Below are 18127 nucleotides of genomic sequence, written 5' to 3'. Positions count from 1 at the left end.
ACCATCGGCGCAATCCTCATGAGGGTGGAGTGCACATCCTTCATTATTATTCTAGGTATACAAATGGTTGAATCACCCCACTGCAGAAATCGTGCCACTGGCGCGTGGCGTGTCGTTGTACCTTTACTACCACCTCGCCTTGGGCCGGATGCTACGATACCATTCAACGTCGCCTTGGAGATTTCGTCTTACGCACCCAATGCTGGGCATATCTACTAGAGCAGCCTCGGCGTATTGCAATCCTCGCTAGTACGAAGACTGGAAACCTACGAGCTGTCCTGTATGGTGGATGTAAGCCCAAGTATCACGCCAGCGCTTGGCCGCTCAACATCTTTGACCCTAGTATTGCCAAATAAGGCAGCTGTGAGGATTTGAACCGAGAGAGTTGGATATCTGAACACTGTGCTGCTACATCAACCAGTCCGTTCGTCGACCCCAAAAGGCCATCGACATCTCAATCAACTTCGCCTCAAACGCCATGCTAGACCATCCATTCTCATTCGTCAATCGTCTGTCGCTGTCATTTCGCTTCGCTGGTATCAAGTAAAAACAATTCGCTCCGTCGCTAAACCTTCTCCGCGAGTGAAGATTCGCGTCCTTCCGGCTTCGCGCCCACCACGTCGGCGAGAGTCTCGTCCGTGTCCTTCAGGTCGTCCTCGATTGGGACAGTGTCTTTGATCTGCCAAATCATCACAGGCAGGGCGATGACCAAGCTGCCGGCGAGGAGGCCCCAGCATGAAGCAAGCATGTTCATGTATGGAATTTCCCGACGATCAAGACCCCAGGTGATGGCCGCACCAGCCGATTGGATGCCCTTGTAGAATCCCGCAAAGTTGGCGAGCTTGCGACCACTGTTGGTGATGGCGCCCATGAACCAGTAAACAGTCACCTGCCAGATGGCATCGTAGAAGCCATAGAAAATGTACAGGAACATTGGTCCAATGTAGCGTTTGTCCGTCCAGTCGATGTCGTCGTTGTTGACACGGTCGTACTTGAGCTGGAAAGCGTAGCCACCACCCCAGACCGCCATGGTGAGCAACATCAGGCCCACCCAGGCACCCTTTGCACGTGTTGTGCGCCTCACGCCCTTGAGATCGAGCAGGTTTCCAGCAGTGACGGCGCCGAGGATCTGCGCGGTCCAGTAGAGAACACTGTTGAGCGAGCGAGTCCGCAGGTTGAATTGGGGTAGGTTGACGTCGTTGAACTGGTAGGTCGTGAACCAGTTGGAGGCCAAGAACATTGGGAAGAGAAGGATGACGTATGGATCAGAGCGCAAAGTCTCCCAGAGTCCGAGAAGTTCTGTCTTCCATGTTGGATTCTTCATCAGGATGACGMGAGTACCGTCGCTGCGAACGACCTTCTTCGCATCAACGAGACACCATGAAAGCATGCCTCCAATGAAGGTGAGAATCAGGAATCCAATGTACGTTCCGTTTGAGACGGTACCGTTGGTGGTCTGGTGGATGTTCTGGCCGAGAGGCACCTGTAATCATGTCAGCTTGTAGCTCAGCGTTTCAAGAAGGCGTGGATATTGCTTACCAGACTGCCAATAACACCACCCAAGTTGAAGATCATCCAAAACCAGGAGATGAAGCGACCCTTCTCTTGCTCGGTGGGATACGACAGGATAATGACACCCTGSGCAGACCACAACATACCAGCGCATACACCGAGGAGGGCGCCGGCGAAGATGATGTAGCCAAAGTTCTGGGTGTAGTTGTAGCAGAGGTAGGCAGAGATGTAGACACTGTAGCCTAGACCACCGAGAGAGAGAGTCCAGCGAATACCCAGCTTGTTTGTGATGGTGCCGGCGAAGAATCCGACAACAGCAAAAGTGCTGTAAAGAGCGGTGTTGGAATCGTTGCTGGGCTTGGGGTCGAGCTGACCTCCACCACCGAGGCCATTGACGGCATTGAACATTCCTTGATTGAGTCAGTAATTTCCTGCACCAAAGTTCTGGCCGCGAAGTCACTCACCGGGGCAGAGGAAGCACACGAACGACACCAAGAGCAGCTGTGCCTTGGGCGAGGCGTAGTATGGGAGCGTGATGCCGGCAACCTTGCGGCTCTTGTACATCCAGCCTGTCGGTGCTGGGCCGGCGGACTCAWCGTTGACGTGATCCATCGAGTGCGTTTGAGAGTCGACTTCTGGCGAAGGCGCCGCCTTCTCGTTGGAATCCATGTAGGACATGTTTGTGTTTGTTTTTGGTGGGGTGTCGGTTTGCGCGGCGACGTTGTGTTTGTGATTCAAACCGGGTGTGGAAGTTGATGTGAATCGATCAGCCGCCTAAACAGCAGAGAATCATCAAGTGACTGATGAGAACTCCTCGAAGAGGCACGCGATCAGCGTGTTGGATATTGGTCTTATATAAAGGTCGCGATCCTTCACAATCCATTCGGTTTCTCCACGCGCGAGGAGCGGATCACTGCCCTACTCCAGAAACCCTGCTTCTGGTGGCGGACAACAGGCGCTGTGATTGATCAGAACGACGATAAGCTATCGGGACCCGGGTCAGGCCAGCTGCCAAGCGACCAGTCCTCTCGTGTTCTCTCCCTCTCGCTGCAAAGCTGAGTGTGGTGTGTGCAGTGAGATACGAAATTAGCTCCAAGCTGACAGCGTGGTGTTCTGTGCCTGGAGCCGGATAGCACCACAGGCAAGGCTTTCGCGTGTGACTGTGCGGCAATTGTTCGCGAGGTTCCACGACCTTGACGGCAGCAAGGCGTGAGGAGTAACCTCAGACATCCTTCGGTTGCGCGCCGATGCTACCACGCTATCTGCCGCCAGCGCGACCAGCACGACCCCTCCCCTCCTCGATCACCTCCTCACGAGCAACCTCATGATAGTGTTTGACCGGCAAGATATGAGCAAGGAATTGTCCGAATGTTACTGAGGAGCATGTACCATCGCCAGCGAGCCGTCACGTCCTTGCATGCTAGTGAGGTAGACGGCTACCTACCCCACTGGAGGAGATTGGAGGATGTAACAGCTCCAGTCCTGCCAACCAGGTTACAATCAGATGCCACGCCGCACCTTTGCCGCACGTGCAGACATTGAATAGGTAAAGTATTATCCGCTCGCCGCGATGTGACATGTAACATGACGACATCCTGGTATAGCAGGAACGGTAGGAGTAACTTCTTCACGATTGTCAAACCTCACGCCTTCCGCTGTCAAATTTCCAACCTACCACTTCTTTCGATAATTAGAAACATCCTACTCAAAAATCTAAACATCCACCACTCACCCGCCTGAGTAACATCATGTAAGCTCAGCCCTAGTTATCACATGTCAGAGCTGACCTGGAAGCAGGAGATTGATCGTGAGGGACGACAAGGCCGCGGCCTCGAAGTACATATCTGACTACATCATTCGTAAGCTTTATCCTATTCTCAGCTCCGCCAGGACGGAGGATACATTTCGCTGACTTGTTCTTCAAGATCGCATCAAGGCGTATGCGCCGACTCCAGAAAAGCCCTTTGTTCTTGGTTTGCCGACTGGATCTTCACCCGAGGCCATCTACAAGAACCTTGTCAAAGCACACAAAAATGGCGAGATCTCGTTTCGAGATGTCATCACTTTCAACATGGTACGCATTGGCTGATGTCTGGAGCACACAATCGATCATCTCATACTTCATAGGACGAATACGTTGGAATACCCCGAGAGCACCCCGAGTCCTACCACTCCTTTATGTACAAGCACTTCTTCAGCCATGTCGACGTCGACCCAGCCAACATCAACATCTTGAATGGCAATGCACCTGATCTCGAGGCAGAATGCATCGCGTATGAGGAAAAGATTCGAAGAGCGGGTGGCATCGAGCTCTTCCTGGGCGGAATTGGTCCCGATGGCCACATCGCGTTCAATGAACCAGGTTCCAGCCTGAAGAGTCGGACAAGAGTCAAGACTTTGGCATATGACACAATTCTCGCCAACAGCCGGTTCTTCGATAACGACCTTACGAAGGTCCCAAAGATGGCCTTGACTGTTGGCGTCCAGACGGTTCTAGATGTAAGTGTATGAGGGTGAGCTGCAACAACGCTTACTGACAGTCCCTAGGCCCGCGAAGTCCTCGTCATCATCACTGGTGCTCACAAGGCCCTCGCACTCCAAAAGTGTATCGAAGGAGGTGTGAACCACATGTGGACCCTTTCCAGCCTGCAGATGCACCCATACGCAATGATCATCGTAGACGAGGACGCAACCTTGGAGCTACAAGTCAAGACTGTGAAATACTTCAAGTCTATCGAGCAGGTCGCAACGTCACAAGGTTTTGGGCAAGCACTGGCTTCCGAAGAAATGACAATGCGCAAACGTGATTCCGTCTTGGAGCAACYCGACAGTCCCAAGAGTCCTACCGCCAAGTCGTTCCTTGCGGGTCCGAAGCCTATTTTGACGCGGATGATCACCACTGAGCTGAACACACAACCTGCGACTCTCATACCACCCAAGCCCGAAATCATCCGTTCGGTCACTCCCGAGTTGGTAAACGAAGCCATGCATTCGCGTATTCCAGAAACTCTTCCTGGTCTAGACGGGTTGGAAGTCAAGGAACTCCCCATTTCGCCTATGCATGAACGCGTGGACTCTGCTGCTCCCGCATGAGTAGTTTTCTCTCGACGAGACAAGGCTGTAGGAGTGCTGGCGTTACGCGACTATATACCACGAGTTAGCATCGGAGTTGGAGGATGTCAAGATACACAAAATCAATAAAATATATCTAGCGGGCCGGCGCAGACTCATGAGACATTTCACCGTCATTTTAAAACGCTCTGAAACGAAGCGCCTTTTGACCGTAAAGTGCAGCAGTGACATCTTGGAATCAGGCGATTTGGGAGTACCGGGTCCATGGCACGGCAGCTGGTCATGCACAAAGCGTGCAACGCCTCATGCATGATGCATGCCGGGCGTCGAAGCCTGCCGAATGTAGCACCATCTTGAGATCCAGAACATCTACAACGGCGTGACAGGCGAGATTGAGTTGGTCAAATGTCGAGCAACGAGTGAGCGACCAAATGTGTACGTGTGCGAGCGTAGCTATTCCAAAGATCAAAGTAGTGTCGATACACTATCCGCACCCTTAAGTTTCTCCTTTGCTATCCTCTCCCTCTCAAGGAACTCAGCCTGTTCAATGCGGCTCTTCTTGACATCCACGAAGAATAACAAGAAGAGAAAACTCGCCAAACTCAGGGCGAACAAGAAGTAGAATGGCGAGGAATTGTTCCCTGTATCGTCGATGATTGCGGAAGAGATGAATGGGCCGATGAATGAGCTGGTCTTGCCAATGATGGAAAATAAGCTGAAGAATAGGAATTCTTTTCCACGCGGTGTTACTTCACTGATCATCTGTTTGACGTGTCAGTCGGTCTGTGGTGGTTCGAATGTTGGGACTTTGGTTTCGTAAAGAGGGTGGGTACATACAGTCTGTGAGTAACTGTACCACGGACAGACGAAGAGTCCGTAAAACGCCTGGATTTGTCAGTCAGCTTGGATGGATAGATACATGTGATGAGATTGAGATGCGTACCTGATACACCCAGACCTCCCATGTATTATGGAATCCAAAGCTCTGGGTCCAAATCCCAATCATGCCCCAGCCGTCCAGCAGAATGATTCCCACGGCGACGGCGTTGAACATTGTCTTTGTGGAGAGATCATAGCGCTTCTGGACGTTCCAGAAGATCCTTCATAATCCATCAGCATATGGACTCGCTAACAAACGAGGGTGATCTATCGATTCTCACCAGATGCCTGCGGCTTGAGCCGCAATACCGACGATGAGGAGATAGGTCAGTTGGAGCGTGTTGTAAGCCACAATCTCGTTCTGTAGCGTTCCGATGACCGTCACCGTCGTGTTCAGAGAGTCTCCGAGTAGGAAGTATCTATGGGGAAAGCATGGATGTTAGCCTCGCTGCCTCGCTCGGGACCCTCGACTGTAGATTAAGATCCAACTCTACTTCTGTATGCGATGCAAGGAATCTCGCAGATGACAGATGCTACCATGAACAGGTGGATAAGACATACCCTAAACACGCAGTTAGCAAACGCTTCTGGACAGGGTATTGCAAGACGTTACCAATGAGATAGAAGAGACTCTGTCTCAACTGCCAGATCTCTGCAACAGCCCTCCGCAACTGCCAGAATCCAGCAAGCACAATGTTCATACCGGGGTCTTGACCCGGCCGCCTCTTCTCCATTACAAACCATGGAATAGCCAGCAAGAGCCATACTCCCGAAGCGAAGGCTATGAGAACGCTCAATCCGTAGTTGTTATTTGCGGTACTGGCGTTCACATGCAAGCTAAACATGATACCGACAATGACTGCCAGAATGAAGAGCTCGCCAACACTCTGCACATAAAATGCCGTGTTGCTTAGCTCGTTCCGCTTCATACTATCGACATGATCATACTCCTCGCGAGAAATGTCTCCAGATTCGAATTCCCGTGCCTTGTCTCTCATCACTCTCGTATTTCGTGCGAGTCCTGGAAATGCCGCGGTCCAATAAGTTAAGCATAGTTGGTATGCAATGAGCCCGACCATGTACAATCCCAGTCCGATCTGCCAGTCATCGACGGTGTGAACTCCCAGCCAGCCGAATCCAATTCCCCAAGCGATCAGAGACAGAACGATGAGAATGTTTGGACGAAAGGTTCCGAAATCGGCAAAAGATCCCAAGACCAGGAAGATGGCACATTGGATCGCGAAGCTGATGCCGTTACAAAGCAGAATGACACTGTTTATCGTCCGGTTGGCTCCAGCGAAGCGTACTATGGTATTCCCTGGACCTCCAATCGCTTCGGCGTGTTGATAGACCAAGTTTTGCGCGGCAGTAGGGCCAAAGTTGAAAAGCGTTAGGCCATTATTTCCAATGTAGTAGGCATAATAGCTCCAGACCTCCCACTTGGAAGTCTCATATCTCTCGTCAAATTGATCGGGAGCAATGGGTTTGTCGACCTCTTCTAATGAGCCACTGTTACTGCCAGTGACGGCGCCTTTGATTGGATCTTCCGAGAGAGCCGACACGATTCCAGGATCATTGGACGCCATTGCAGAATTAGGCCTCCAAGAATAATATCAAGGATGAACGTGCAAGCATGCACCTTTCCTTAAAGCTATCGGATGTGGTGTCTGATACCGATGCTGATTTTACTCCAGAGTTTCGTACCTGCGATCAGATAATTTCCTCGGGCAACAGTAAAGGTGTGATTAATGATGGCATGTGTTGGGAAGAGAAAGAGAAGTCAAACAGTGTCGTGTTCACCTACGCGAGAGATGGATCGAGAAGCACGCCACAATCAGGTTGATCGGGTCTAGAAAGGTGCTTGTACAGCTGCAGTGGTAGGAGTCGCCGACGCAGCCCGCGTTCGCATCGCGCCCCTCACCCAAGGGTCGAAGGAAAATTCGGGCACAGAGTTTGTACTAAGCGTTGTGGGCCCGATCCACGTGGAAAATGTCAAGATTTGCCTTTGCGATCATTTGGTGGATCCAACTTTTGGAAGATTGATTTATGCATCCGACAGGTAAAGCAGAAAAGAATAGCACGATTACCTTGTCGGGTCGAGGGGAGGAGCGTCAAAGGTGCGTGGGAGCAAAGAGCACTTGGAAGCTTCAAGTCAATTGGCAAAARCTTGGTAATGGCAGGCTGAAAGCAGCCAGAATAATACAGCATACAGAGATGCATTGACACATCCTTGCTGTCCCTCTATCAATCCTCATATTTTCAAGTCTGCCAGTGTCATATTCAGCGTTCTCAGCCCTACATCGAGCCCAGGAGTCTGATCTTCCATAACCGCCTTCCAAAGCGCCAAACAGTTCTTTTGATGCACGACCTCCCGATATGCGTACTTTCGAAGAACCTTTTCTAGTGCATCAAAACTGCGTATGTAGTTGTGCGAGCTACAGATCAATCTCCCTGCAATTTGTCAGTACGAGGACGACATCATTACAACTCTGAAGCCGTGACTCACGTAGGACGTCCAGGGTTGATTCCTTCCAGAATTTGGGGTCAGCTGTGGCGGTAATGATGAAGAGACTCCATAGCGCCGCTTCTTCAAACGGAGTTCCAAATAGGGGATACGTCTCGAGCCCTGTGCAGTACAAGTAATGGGCGTCCGCTGATTCCGAGGCAAGGAAATATCTGACGTCGCGATGTGCAACACCAATAGCGTACGTCCTGATAACGGAAGTCGTCTGTTAGCGAGCGTGAAGATAGGTCGAAAGATGGTCGTAGGAGACAGAAGTGAATGGTATTGACTCACCAGGCTATTAGCACACTCACCATCGCAGCCCTCATATGGTAGAGGGCAAGATCCTCAAGATCTTCGTGCGATAGTCTTCCGGCCCAAGATTGTGGAGGCTCGCGCTTCATTCGCCATGAAATGATAAGAATACCTGGCTCGTACAAGACTGGCCAACCATTTGTGAGGTCGAGGTTCGCGATTCTGCTCAATATGAAAAGTAGAGAGCGCGTGTCGTGTCGGTGGAGATTGTATATGCTGTAGTCGAGTGTCAAAGCCGCTCCAGTCATGGTTTTCATCGTATCCAGATGATGGTCAATTGTGAACAATCCATCTGATGATACTGAAGCTCCAATCTCACTTGAGCGTCTCTGGATGGTCGATGTCATGGAGTAGAGGACGTCGAAGATCCGGCGGTCGGAGGCATCCGAGTCGTCCTGGGCCTGTTTTGAGGTCAGGGTTCGCGACTTTTCGGCGTCTACTTTCATCTCGGGCTGATCGATGGCTCTGAGAGCTTTCAAGTGCGCGGAATATCCATCCGGATCGCCGTAGATCTAGGTATAAGTGTGAGCTTGGCTCGTGTAGCTGGCGCGGCTTATGCTTAAAGACCGCTTGATGTTTACCTTCTCCCAACCTGCAAGAGCGCTTAGGCATATTGCAAAACTACCACGGGGATCATACGGAGCACATGATCCTTCAGCGGGGCTTAGCTCCTCGGGGGGGTGCAGTATTTTCATAGAAGTCAAGTGCATACACAGCAGAGCAGTACCCCGTAAGAAGAGTGGCGTTGTTCGTAGTTGAACCCCATACTCAGCGAGACCGATCATTTTGGCCTACACGACTACGTCAGGAAACGAGTGTCATGGTCACTGCGAAGGATACCCACCTCGGTAGAGCCGAGGAACATGGCCACGGCGTGGAGGTCCTGACTGAGTGTCATTCGCGTCCATAGATGTGTTTCGAACGCTTTGCTTGCTAGGGAAGTGTTCTGAAGTACTGTCGCATGGCCATGTTAGCTGGCGAGGGTGCTCTCGGTCCGGCCTGATACTCACGTTTGTTCGTAGCCGTGGATTTCCAGACATGCATCCCACATTTTGGCTCATCTTCTCGCCGTCGCCTCATCGTCGCCAGTCGGATAGATGTGCTTGACACCGCCGCCGCCGCCCGCACCTGTTTGCGCTTGACGCTGCTGTTTTTGCCATAGCCTTGACTTGTACGAGGCTTGGCTTCTGCGGGCTCAAAGGCTATCCATGTTGAAATGGAGGAGTTGTTATCTGCGGGAGTATTCTCCATGCCCACAGGAGACATTTGAGTCGCCTGGTATCCTCATCGATAACCGCCTGGGAGTCGCAAAAGTGGCGTAATGAAGTCGCCATGAGGGCAGTCCCGAGGAGGTATGAAGTATCTGCGGAGGCGTAAACTCAAACCTAAGGCCCGCATTGGAGAGATCAGCACTCTCTACGCGCTATGTCACGAATGACATGGCACTACCAAGCGATGGCTTGCGGAAGTGCGGAGTCGACGAAGCATAATTCGTAAGAAGCTTCTCTTGAACAACGCGACTACTTGGCAATCAGAGTCACTGTAGTGACACTGTAGTGAAGAACACTCGTACAATCGACCATTCTGACGACTTACGCCGCTCGGTGGGTTTTCGTGTCGCGAGCGAAAGTAAATCACACCTTCACCTCCATGCATGGCGCAGTGTACCTTGGACGGCCAGTGCCGCCAAATGACATTAATTTTGGACAAATTGTACGACGTCAGCAGTGAATTGCGAGACCGTCACCGTGATTGCATCGGATCAACTGACATCCTCGCTGAAATATCTTTTACTCCTGCCTTTCTTCCCTGCTCCACCTCCGCTATCAAAGCGTGGGTCGATCGGCAGCTTTGTGTGATGCACAACATGTGGCCTATACACCGCCTCCACCGGCGGCATCCAATCATCCAAACCAAGTGGAAAGTACTCATATAGCAAGTCTGCACTCTCATCTGGGGAGTTGATCGTCTCCCGGAGCGTGAATGAAGGCGGCCGCGCCATCATATGCAGTCTCTTGGCAGATGAAGATGAAGCACGCCCATCTGGCGGCGTGGCACTCTTCGCAGACTCGTCTTCAACGAGGCTGAGGTTAATAGGGGCTGAAGGGGGGTGTGGCAGTGGTATTTGGCTCGAAAGGGACAAGTCCGGTGACGCGACTGCGTACCCTTCTCTTCCATTTATCGGACTCCGTAAAGTTCTAACACCAGATGTTGCTGCCTGAGCGGCACCTGCATGTGTATGGTTCTGTGTCCAACCGAAAGATTCAGTGGACTGATGATCCTGAGGATCATAGAACGCGGTCAAAGACATGGACTGCACAGCCGCAGCCTCCGTCTTGATAGGAGCAGATGTCGGTGCATCGTGCCTGGTCTTTCCGCAGCCACTGTCTGCGGAAGACACTCGACTAGGCTGTCCGGTAAGATTGGAACTCTTTCGCGCATGTCCTCCGCCTCCACTTCCATTAAGCGGCATGTCTTTCCTCGATTGGAAGTTGCGGGGACTCCTCCCACGAACGATGATCGCACCACTTTGGACTTCGCACATGGTAATCTTGCCTCCAGTCGCCAGAGTCGCAACCACCTTCAATTTGACCAGAAAGTGCTGTTGCAACTCTTTTCTTCTTCCATTATTAGCAGTGGCAATCCTGAACTGCAGGCGTTTCCATTGGAAAGGAAAGCTGGCGAAGTCTGTGCTCATTTCCTGCACATTGGTGAGGTCCAGCGGGATTGAAGGAGGTTCGCGTTCAGCTTTGTCTTCCGTTGAGACAGGAACGTTGGGATTTGCAGGCGTMTTCCATGGCACCGATATTATCTTCACAGCGTTTCCCTCGGTCGATTCCATTGCACTGATTACCAGTTCTTGTCCAATTATGGGTATTTGCTCGCCCTGCTCAGTCATAATGTATCGCAAGGTTCGCGGGAGTGTAATGTCTCCAGTAATTTGGAACAAGTTTCGCCGGTAGCATGTCAGCTCCGAGGGAGGAGGTTGCGCATCGCCGGCAGCAGCCCATGGTGATTCTGCGAGGAAGAACATGCCATGAAGTTGCGCGGAGAGAGAAATGGTAGTTCGGCGGTACGTGTAATCGAGAAGGGTATAACCGAAAGACGGTGGTGAGAAGCTCAGCAGCTTGTTGTCTCTATCGATTGAGGGCGTTTCGGGATCGAGAGGGTCATTTTGAACGGGAGCTTCGAAGGCGCTTACGACGTCGGAGAATGGGTCTTCATATACGCTGGTATTGGCATAGTGTTTGAGAGAGACTGGCGGCTGCAGACTGTGTAGATTCAAGTCATCGCTCCTAGAAAGTTGCACTTTAATACGATTCTCACTCATGCGTCGTGAGAGAATTCACCTACCCTGCATATCCTCCGTAGGTTGAATGATGGTCCGGGAAATCGTTCTGTAGAAGCATGTCTTGGAAAGCATCATGATCACTGCTTGSGACATTCGGATGCTGCATTTGAGACGCCAGATAGGTCATGGTGGAAGGGTCAAATCCTGTCATGTCCATGATCGCAGCGATGCATTCGCACAGTATGATATCGCGCCGTGCTTTCGCATGTGTCTATGCGAGAGTACCCAGTTGTCGCCAGAGTAGCTGAGCTGCAAAACTCCAGATACCACCAAGCAGCTCGGGAATTGTATGGTTTCTCTTCCGCATTCACGGCCTATTGTCTTGCAGCTTTGCGCCAGCCACACGACTGCGAATCACTCAATCTTCCCGGCAAGCCTCAACGTGGAAAGCTCTATATGCGACTCTTGCTTAGCTTCAACGTTTCCAGCGCACCGATCTGTCGTGGCCGTCGTTGGAAGTCTGCAATGGTAGTCCGACAAGCTTATACAGCTTGTTGCGTACTGGAGGATGGATCGGATGGCGAAAGTCGTTTCGGGGGCGCTGTTTGACGTCTTCTAGCCTGTAATCACTCTCTCACTGTGCAGATGCCTCTCGATGCGCCGTTCGGGAGTTTGCACGCCGTACGCACGTGAATGAATCATAATGATCATCCTCGTGCAGCTGTGTCCCGGTGCACATTGATAGGCCGGCGGCAGGCGACCGAGTTGAGGAAGGTGGAGCCGCTTCCCGATAATCACGTGAAAATTGCACGAAGTATAAACATGCACAACGAGTAGTAGATAGTACATAATACACGAATGCCAGCCAACGACATCGAAGAAGAGACGTCCATCCCGGAGAAGCTATGACGGAGGAACCATTGTCCAAGTCGCGGCATCACAACTCACTTCTTCAAAGTTGTGCAGTACGCTGAAACCCATGGCACTCAGGCCGTCGAAATTGCCGTCGCCATCCATCTATTCATCACGTCAGTCAGCATCAGATTGGCAATCGCATAGGGAGTAGACACTCACATAGTCCAGAACACAAGCATTGCATCCTTGCTGCTTTATCTGTCGCATTCCAAGTAGAATCAAGCCTTGAAGTAGAGTGGAATACTCTCCAACCGACGGGCTGATGACAGGTGAAGAAATCCCGCCTGCAAGCTCGCCGAGACTCTTGATACTGGGTACAAACTCGGCGAGTTGAGATTGCATGTTGTAGAGCACGACTGTACCCACCAAAGCACCGTCTTCGGGACGTTTGGCGCGAATGATGCCGCACGCAACAGGATCTGCGAGTGCGAGTTTATACACCTCCGCAAGTCCCTGTCTGTTGTTCGTCTTGATATGGTCGAGGACCGGACCAGCATAGTCCCATCCGTAGACCAAGTCAAAGTTTACACCAGCACTTTGTAGACTCTTCGCCATCCCATCCGGTGGCGACCAGGTGGAGAGGTTGCGGGCGACCATGCTACACACCGACCGAGACAGTGCAGTGTTCCAGCCAAGATTGGCGAACCAAGATCGAAGACGCTTTCTTTCGCCTCCGTTTCCGGTCGGAATACCGAGGTAAGTACTTGGGAGACGGGAGCCTAGTTGGAAGCGCTTGACACCTTCTCGCTGAAGAAGCGTTCGGATGGCTCGATTATGAAGAGAGTGTCCAATCGATAGTTTCCTTCGACTTTGGTCTACAAAGATGGCTCCGATGACTCCTGTGCCAGTAGCTTTGAAGAAGTACGTCGCACAGTAGCCATACAATGCCTGCGTGCTACTATTGCGCACAACGAAATGCGCCTCCAATATCTCAGGGTTGTGTAGTAGGAACGAGTTTGAAGTTGCGCTTGCGAGCTCCGAGTGCGATCCAGGTGCGTTGACGTCGACYGACGCTTTGATTAGCATATCCAAAGCATGAGAGTCTCTCTCCTCGTTGAAAGACTCCACGAGCCAGTGCTGCTTTGACTGGGAAAGTTTTTGGCTCTGGCTCAGCGTTCCAGGTAATGCTCCCGCAGGAGCAAAATCTCCGTAGAGGACTTTTACCAACGACATAAGCGCCGTCTCCGTGAAGTCGTACGTGCAAACGTATGTTCCTATACTTTGGTCCAATGCAAAGTCGTATGGCGAGCTGACTGATACTACGACCAGAGGTTTCTCCCTTTTCTCGCCTCCAGACGTATAGTGCATGTTGCAAATCATCGAGACGTGCTTTGTAAAGCCGTGCTGGTACAGATTGCGATTGGCATCGGCTGTAACAATGATTATTGCACTGGCACGGCTGATCAAATTTTCGTGCTGAGGTCGTACACCATTGGCTGTATAGGACGTGTGCAGCACACGGCCACTGCGCTGTCTAGCCAGTGACCTGCCAAGTTCGCGGAAGACTCTCTCCCCACTCATAACAGACGCACTACGTTCCCACACGCCTGGTTCTGGAGACCCATTGGACGCTTGCTCGGATAGCTGGCGCGAAGCGGCCGATGCGGCCAAAGGCTTCACTAGAGGCGTCAGGAGAAGCAGTTCATCCTCCGGCTCCATGATATTCGTTAGCGGTAAAAGTCGATTTTTGTCCCGCACAACCGTGATGGAAGAGTTGTATGCCTTTGTTGAYAGTGTCGTATGAGATGGTTGCAGATGGGATAGGAGAGGAATGCCCTGCGGATGCAACGCTTTCTCCCAGGACGTGCACTTGGCTTTCATATCGAGCACCCTTCTTAGAGACTGCCGGAGTCTGTCTTTCGAAATCATTACGTTCTCGACCCCGAGCTTGAAGCCTTCAATTGCTTCCTGCTGGTGTGTATAAGAACGGCATAGGAGAACGATGTCGCAGCCTGCGTTAATGGCCATGACAGTCCCACCACCGACACCGATGTTGTGGCTCAACGCCTCCATCTCCAAGCAATCGGAGATGACGACGCCATCGAAGTGAAGGTCGTTTCGCAGCAGGTCGTTCACAACTTGCTCCGATAGACAGGCATGCATCACATTCAGACCCGCGGAAGACATGGCGCATCCACCCACCATCATGGCGTCCAGACCCTCTTTGATGGCATTGCGAAACGGCACAAGAGCATTCAAACTCAGCGACTCCAAGCTCTCGGTAATGGTCGGGACGTCCAATGCAGAACCGAGAAACTCGAGACTGCCATATGATGGAAAGTGCTTGCCCATAGTGCTGACCCCGGCATCTTTATAGCCCYTCATGAATGCAATACCATATGCGGACACTTCCTGTGGGTCATCGCCTGTGGTTCGGACACCCAGGGGCTGGTTTCGGGCATTTGTCAGTACGTCGAGGCAGGGCCCCATCATCAGATTAAGCCCACATGCTGCGATCTCCTCTGCAGTCGCTTTCGCTACTTGGTAGGCAATTTCCTTTGATCCTGTAGCCGCCAAGCCCATGGCGGAAGGATACTGGCGGATGTAGATCTCATCGAATAGGCTGTTGACTCCACCATTTTCTTGATCTAGTCCTATCAACAGCGGAACCGGATGACCTGCCTCATATGCAGTTCTCTGAAGCTCAAGCACAAGCTCTGTACACTGCTTCGCAGCTACATCTTGTCAGCGTGGCTACCATTGGCCACCTTCCACGGCACTCACACTTCAAGTTTTTCGCGGTCAGCAAAATCGAGCCGAGATGATGCTCTTGAATGAGCTTCCGAATCTGGGGCGTTACGGTAGTGCCCTCGAAGCCCATCTACAGGTCCAGCAATGTGTGAGCCCACCATTGATACTAGGCGTAGTCCTGTATGGCAAGACTTACCATGAACAACTGCCCCAATGTTCTGACATGCTCGGTTAGCGCCTCGTACCTCCGGTCAAGGCACGTGTCTTGCAGTCCTCACTCACTTGTTCGCGTCATCCCATACGGGATCGAGCTGGTCATTGCTGCCAGCCATCTTTGCCGACGCTAGCGAGCGAAAAGTAACATATGTTCAAAGGCACCCAAGGCTGATACCTTGGCGCGAGTCGGGAAGCCGGGGCTGGTGACGATCAACGGATGGTCCCCACTACAATGGTCAGAGTTGCGTTTGGGGTGGAGAATATGGCCTGTCGTTGCACAGATCCTGAGCTCATGCTTCGCCGAGAGACTATCTCCAAGCACCGTAGCTCTGGGTCCGTCGAGCAACTGCAATGGCCTAGCTCGGGCCGCTTTTTGAGGTGAATGCAAGCGCTGTGACTTGGAAGGAGTAGTAGTATGGTACAGTATGACCATGTAACAGTCGTCGCGGCAGAGCTGATGTCGCATCGAAGTGTCGAAGCCGAAAGTGGAGAACTAAGCTTGGCCGACGTGACAAAACCCGTGGCCGAGATCCATCGTCCTCTTCCCCCATACAACCTCTCGACAACACCTCGTGATGTAACTATTGGACTTCGCGCAACGCTGCGTCTGAATGCCGACAAAATCGCGGAATCCGCATGTGCGACTGGTAGCAGCTGCCAGCTGGTGACGTCTTGACCTTGCCTTCACTCAAATGTTTGTCTATCGCTATCGCGTCGTGCTCTCTCTTGAGAACAGCTACGGTAATCTAACTCTCTTCGCCGCCCTATCATTTTCCACCCCATCCACCTATTCYACTTACTCTCTCCCTATTATTGCTCTGATTTCTGTTGCCACTCACAAGCAGACTTCATACCTATCAACCGCCTTCAAGCGCATGCCGGACGTGCTCCATTCAGCACCATCAAAATGCCAGCAGCCACTTCTCCGGAGCGTCCGCGCACTGGCATCACACGCCTGACTGGTGGAAGATTGGTCAAAGGTAACGCTCTCGTCGAGGAAGACCTTTGGATTTCCTCGGTCACTGGTAAAATCCTTCACAGCCAGGAAGTCTTCTACTCACATCAAGTCGTCCCGGACGAGATTATTGACCTGGAAGGCAAAATTCTCGCTCCCGGCATGATCGATGTGCAGTTCAACGGTGCCTTTGGATATGACTTCTCCACCATACCGGACGACATGAGTGAATACATCAAAGGTCTGAAACGTCTCAATCGAAAACTCGTCAGAACGGGTGTAACCAGCTACCTTCCCACCATACCAAGCAATAAGCCGGAAGTATATCATCAAGCATTGCCCCACCTTGGCCCAAGTGGTAACGGCAGAGACCCCCATGAGGGCTCTGAGAGTCTGGGAGCGCACTGTGAAGGACCATTCATCTCTCCGACCAAGAATGGATGTCACGGCCAAGACGTTCTCAAAGCTGCGCCAAATGGCTTTGCGGATCTGGAATCTTGCTATGGGGCTAAAAATCTGGCTTCGGAGGGGAACGAAAAGCGCTCACCCATCACCATGATCACAGCCGCTCCGGAAGTCGAAGGTGTCGCGTCCACTATCCGTGAGGTGGAGAAGCGCGGCATCATCTTCTCTGTAGGTCACACCGAAGCGACGTTCGAACAGGCAGGTGAAGCCATACAGAATGGCGCGACCATGATCACGCACCTGTTCAACGCAATGCGACCTCTGCACCATCGCAACCCAGGCATCTTTGGTGTTCTCGGCAAGGTGGAGGGAAGCGAACGAAGACCCTACTTTGGCATCATCGCTGATGGCATTCACCTCCATCCCACCACTGTCAAACTTGCGTGGAACGCTCACCCGGATGGCTTCATTCTCGTCACAGATGCGATGAAGACGGTGGGTCAGCCTGATGGTGTGTACGACTGGACGAATGGGGATCGATTCGTAAAGAAGGGATCATTGTTGACCTTGGAGGGAACGGACACGATTGCTGGCTCGTGCGCGAGTCTGATTGAATGTGTCAGTAACTTTTGGAGCTGGAGCCACGCACCCTTGCCAGATGTCATCAACGCTGTCACCGCCACACCCGCCAGGATGTTGGGCCTTGAGAAAACCAAGGGAACGTTGACGGCAGGAGCTGACGCAGACTTGCTAGTGCTGAACCCTCGAGAGGAGAGCGATGGCAGACGGGTGTTGGATGTTCATCAGGTTTGGAAGTTCGGGGTCTTGGTGAGCGACGCAAAAGATGACGAGTATGGTGCCTGAATTTTGAAATGCATGTAGCGCTGGCGTTGGTAGGTTGATCGGGACGATGAAGCAACGCTGTGGTTGGTACTACTCGAACTATGTATAGACTTGAAAGTTGCTGTTCGTAATCAGTTCATGCCATTGACTGCTCGCGTCGGTGGTATCGAGATTAGTGTTTCCACTATCTGTGTACACTATCGGGGTTGCARATAATGCATTCAATGCCGAGATATCAAAATACGCCCAAACCTCGTAAAATCAAGACGAGGCGCTCCCCGCTGTCCACAGCGGTATCAATTTTTCAGACTCTCGACAGATAGGCATTCTGAGACCGCTCATGGACTCCAAGTGTAATGCATTGTGACCCTATCAGATTCGCGTAAGGTCAACGATCCCCTCTGAAAGATCACGAAAACTAGAGCGTGATATCTGACGATACTAAAGAGAAAAATAATGGAAGCACAAGTCTCTCTTCATGCATACTCGAAAAGTTATTGTCTCATCACTTCCATGCCTTTCACATGCA

The 18127-nt window shown here is 51.8% G+C and overlaps 6 protein-coding genes; 2 read left to right on the top strand and 4 right to left on the bottom strand.

Annotated features, from left to right (window-relative positions):
* Positions 1–565: 565 nt before the first annotated feature.
* RCC_01673 (probable DUF895 domain membrane protein) lies at positions 566–2190 on the bottom strand (the record flags this gene model as incomplete). XM_023766964.1 has 3 exons in its annotated part: positions 566–1483; positions 1540–1922; positions 1977–2190. 3 exons carry the CDS (start codon positions 2188–2190, stop codon positions 566–568), a joined length of 1515 nt encoding a protein of 504 aa, XP_023622732.1.
* Positions 2191–3260: 1070 nt separating this feature from the next.
* On the top strand, positions 3261–4605 carry RCC_01672 (probable glucosamine-6-phosphate isomerase; the record flags this gene model as incomplete). XM_023766963.1 has 5 exons in its annotated part: positions 3261–3262; positions 3310–3371; positions 3438–3586; positions 3640–4011; positions 4060–4605. Coding segments are annotated over 5 exons (1131 nt in total).
* Positions 4606–5049: 444 nt separating this feature from the next.
* On the bottom strand, positions 5050–7049 carry RCC_01671 (probable autophagy protein (Atg22); the record flags this gene model as incomplete). XM_023766962.1 has 5 exons in its annotated part: positions 5050–5346; positions 5422–5469; positions 5528–5684; positions 5745–5882; positions 6025–7049. The coding sequence occupies 5 exons, from the start codon at positions 7047–7049 to the stop codon at positions 5050–5052; spliced, it is 1665 nt and encodes a 554-aa protein (XP_023622730.1).
* Positions 7050–7714: 665 nt separating this feature from the next.
* RCC_01670 (uncharacterized protein) lies at positions 7715–9547 on the bottom strand (the record flags this gene model as incomplete). XM_023766961.1 has 6 exons in its annotated part: positions 7715–7914; positions 7970–8175; positions 8261–8793; positions 8863–9072; positions 9126–9235; positions 9292–9547. 6 exons carry the CDS (start codon positions 9545–9547, stop codon positions 7715–7717), a joined length of 1515 nt encoding a protein of 504 aa, XP_023622729.1.
* Positions 9548–12476: 2929 nt separating this feature from the next.
* On the bottom strand, positions 12477–15511 carry RCC_01669 (probable beta-N-acetylglucosaminidase; the record flags this gene model as incomplete). XM_023766960.1 has 5 exons in its annotated part: positions 12477–12590; positions 12648–15163; positions 15213–15309; positions 15376–15397; positions 15462–15511. The coding sequence occupies 5 exons, from the start codon at positions 15509–15511 to the stop codon at positions 12477–12479; spliced, it is 2799 nt and encodes a 932-aa protein (XP_023622728.1).
* Positions 15512–16302: 791 nt separating this feature from the next.
* RCC_01668 (related to N-acetylglucosamine-6-phosphate deacetylase) lies at positions 16303–17619 on the top strand (the record flags this gene model as incomplete). Its single annotated transcript, XM_023766959.1, has 1 exon — positions 16303–17619. One exon carries the CDS (start codon positions 16303–16305, stop codon positions 17617–17619), a length of 1317 nt encoding a protein of 438 aa, XP_023622727.1.
* Positions 17620–18127: the final 508 nt, after the last annotated feature.

This window comes from Ramularia collo-cygni, assembly GCF_900074925.1.
Source record: "Ramularia collo-cygni strain URUG2 genome assembly, contig: RCC_scaffold02, whole genome shotgun sequence".
NCBI lineage: Eukaryota > Fungi > Ascomycota > Dothideomycetes > Mycosphaerellales > Mycosphaerellaceae > Ramularia > Ramularia collo-cygni.
This window is presented reverse-complemented; position numbering and strand designations above follow the sequence as displayed.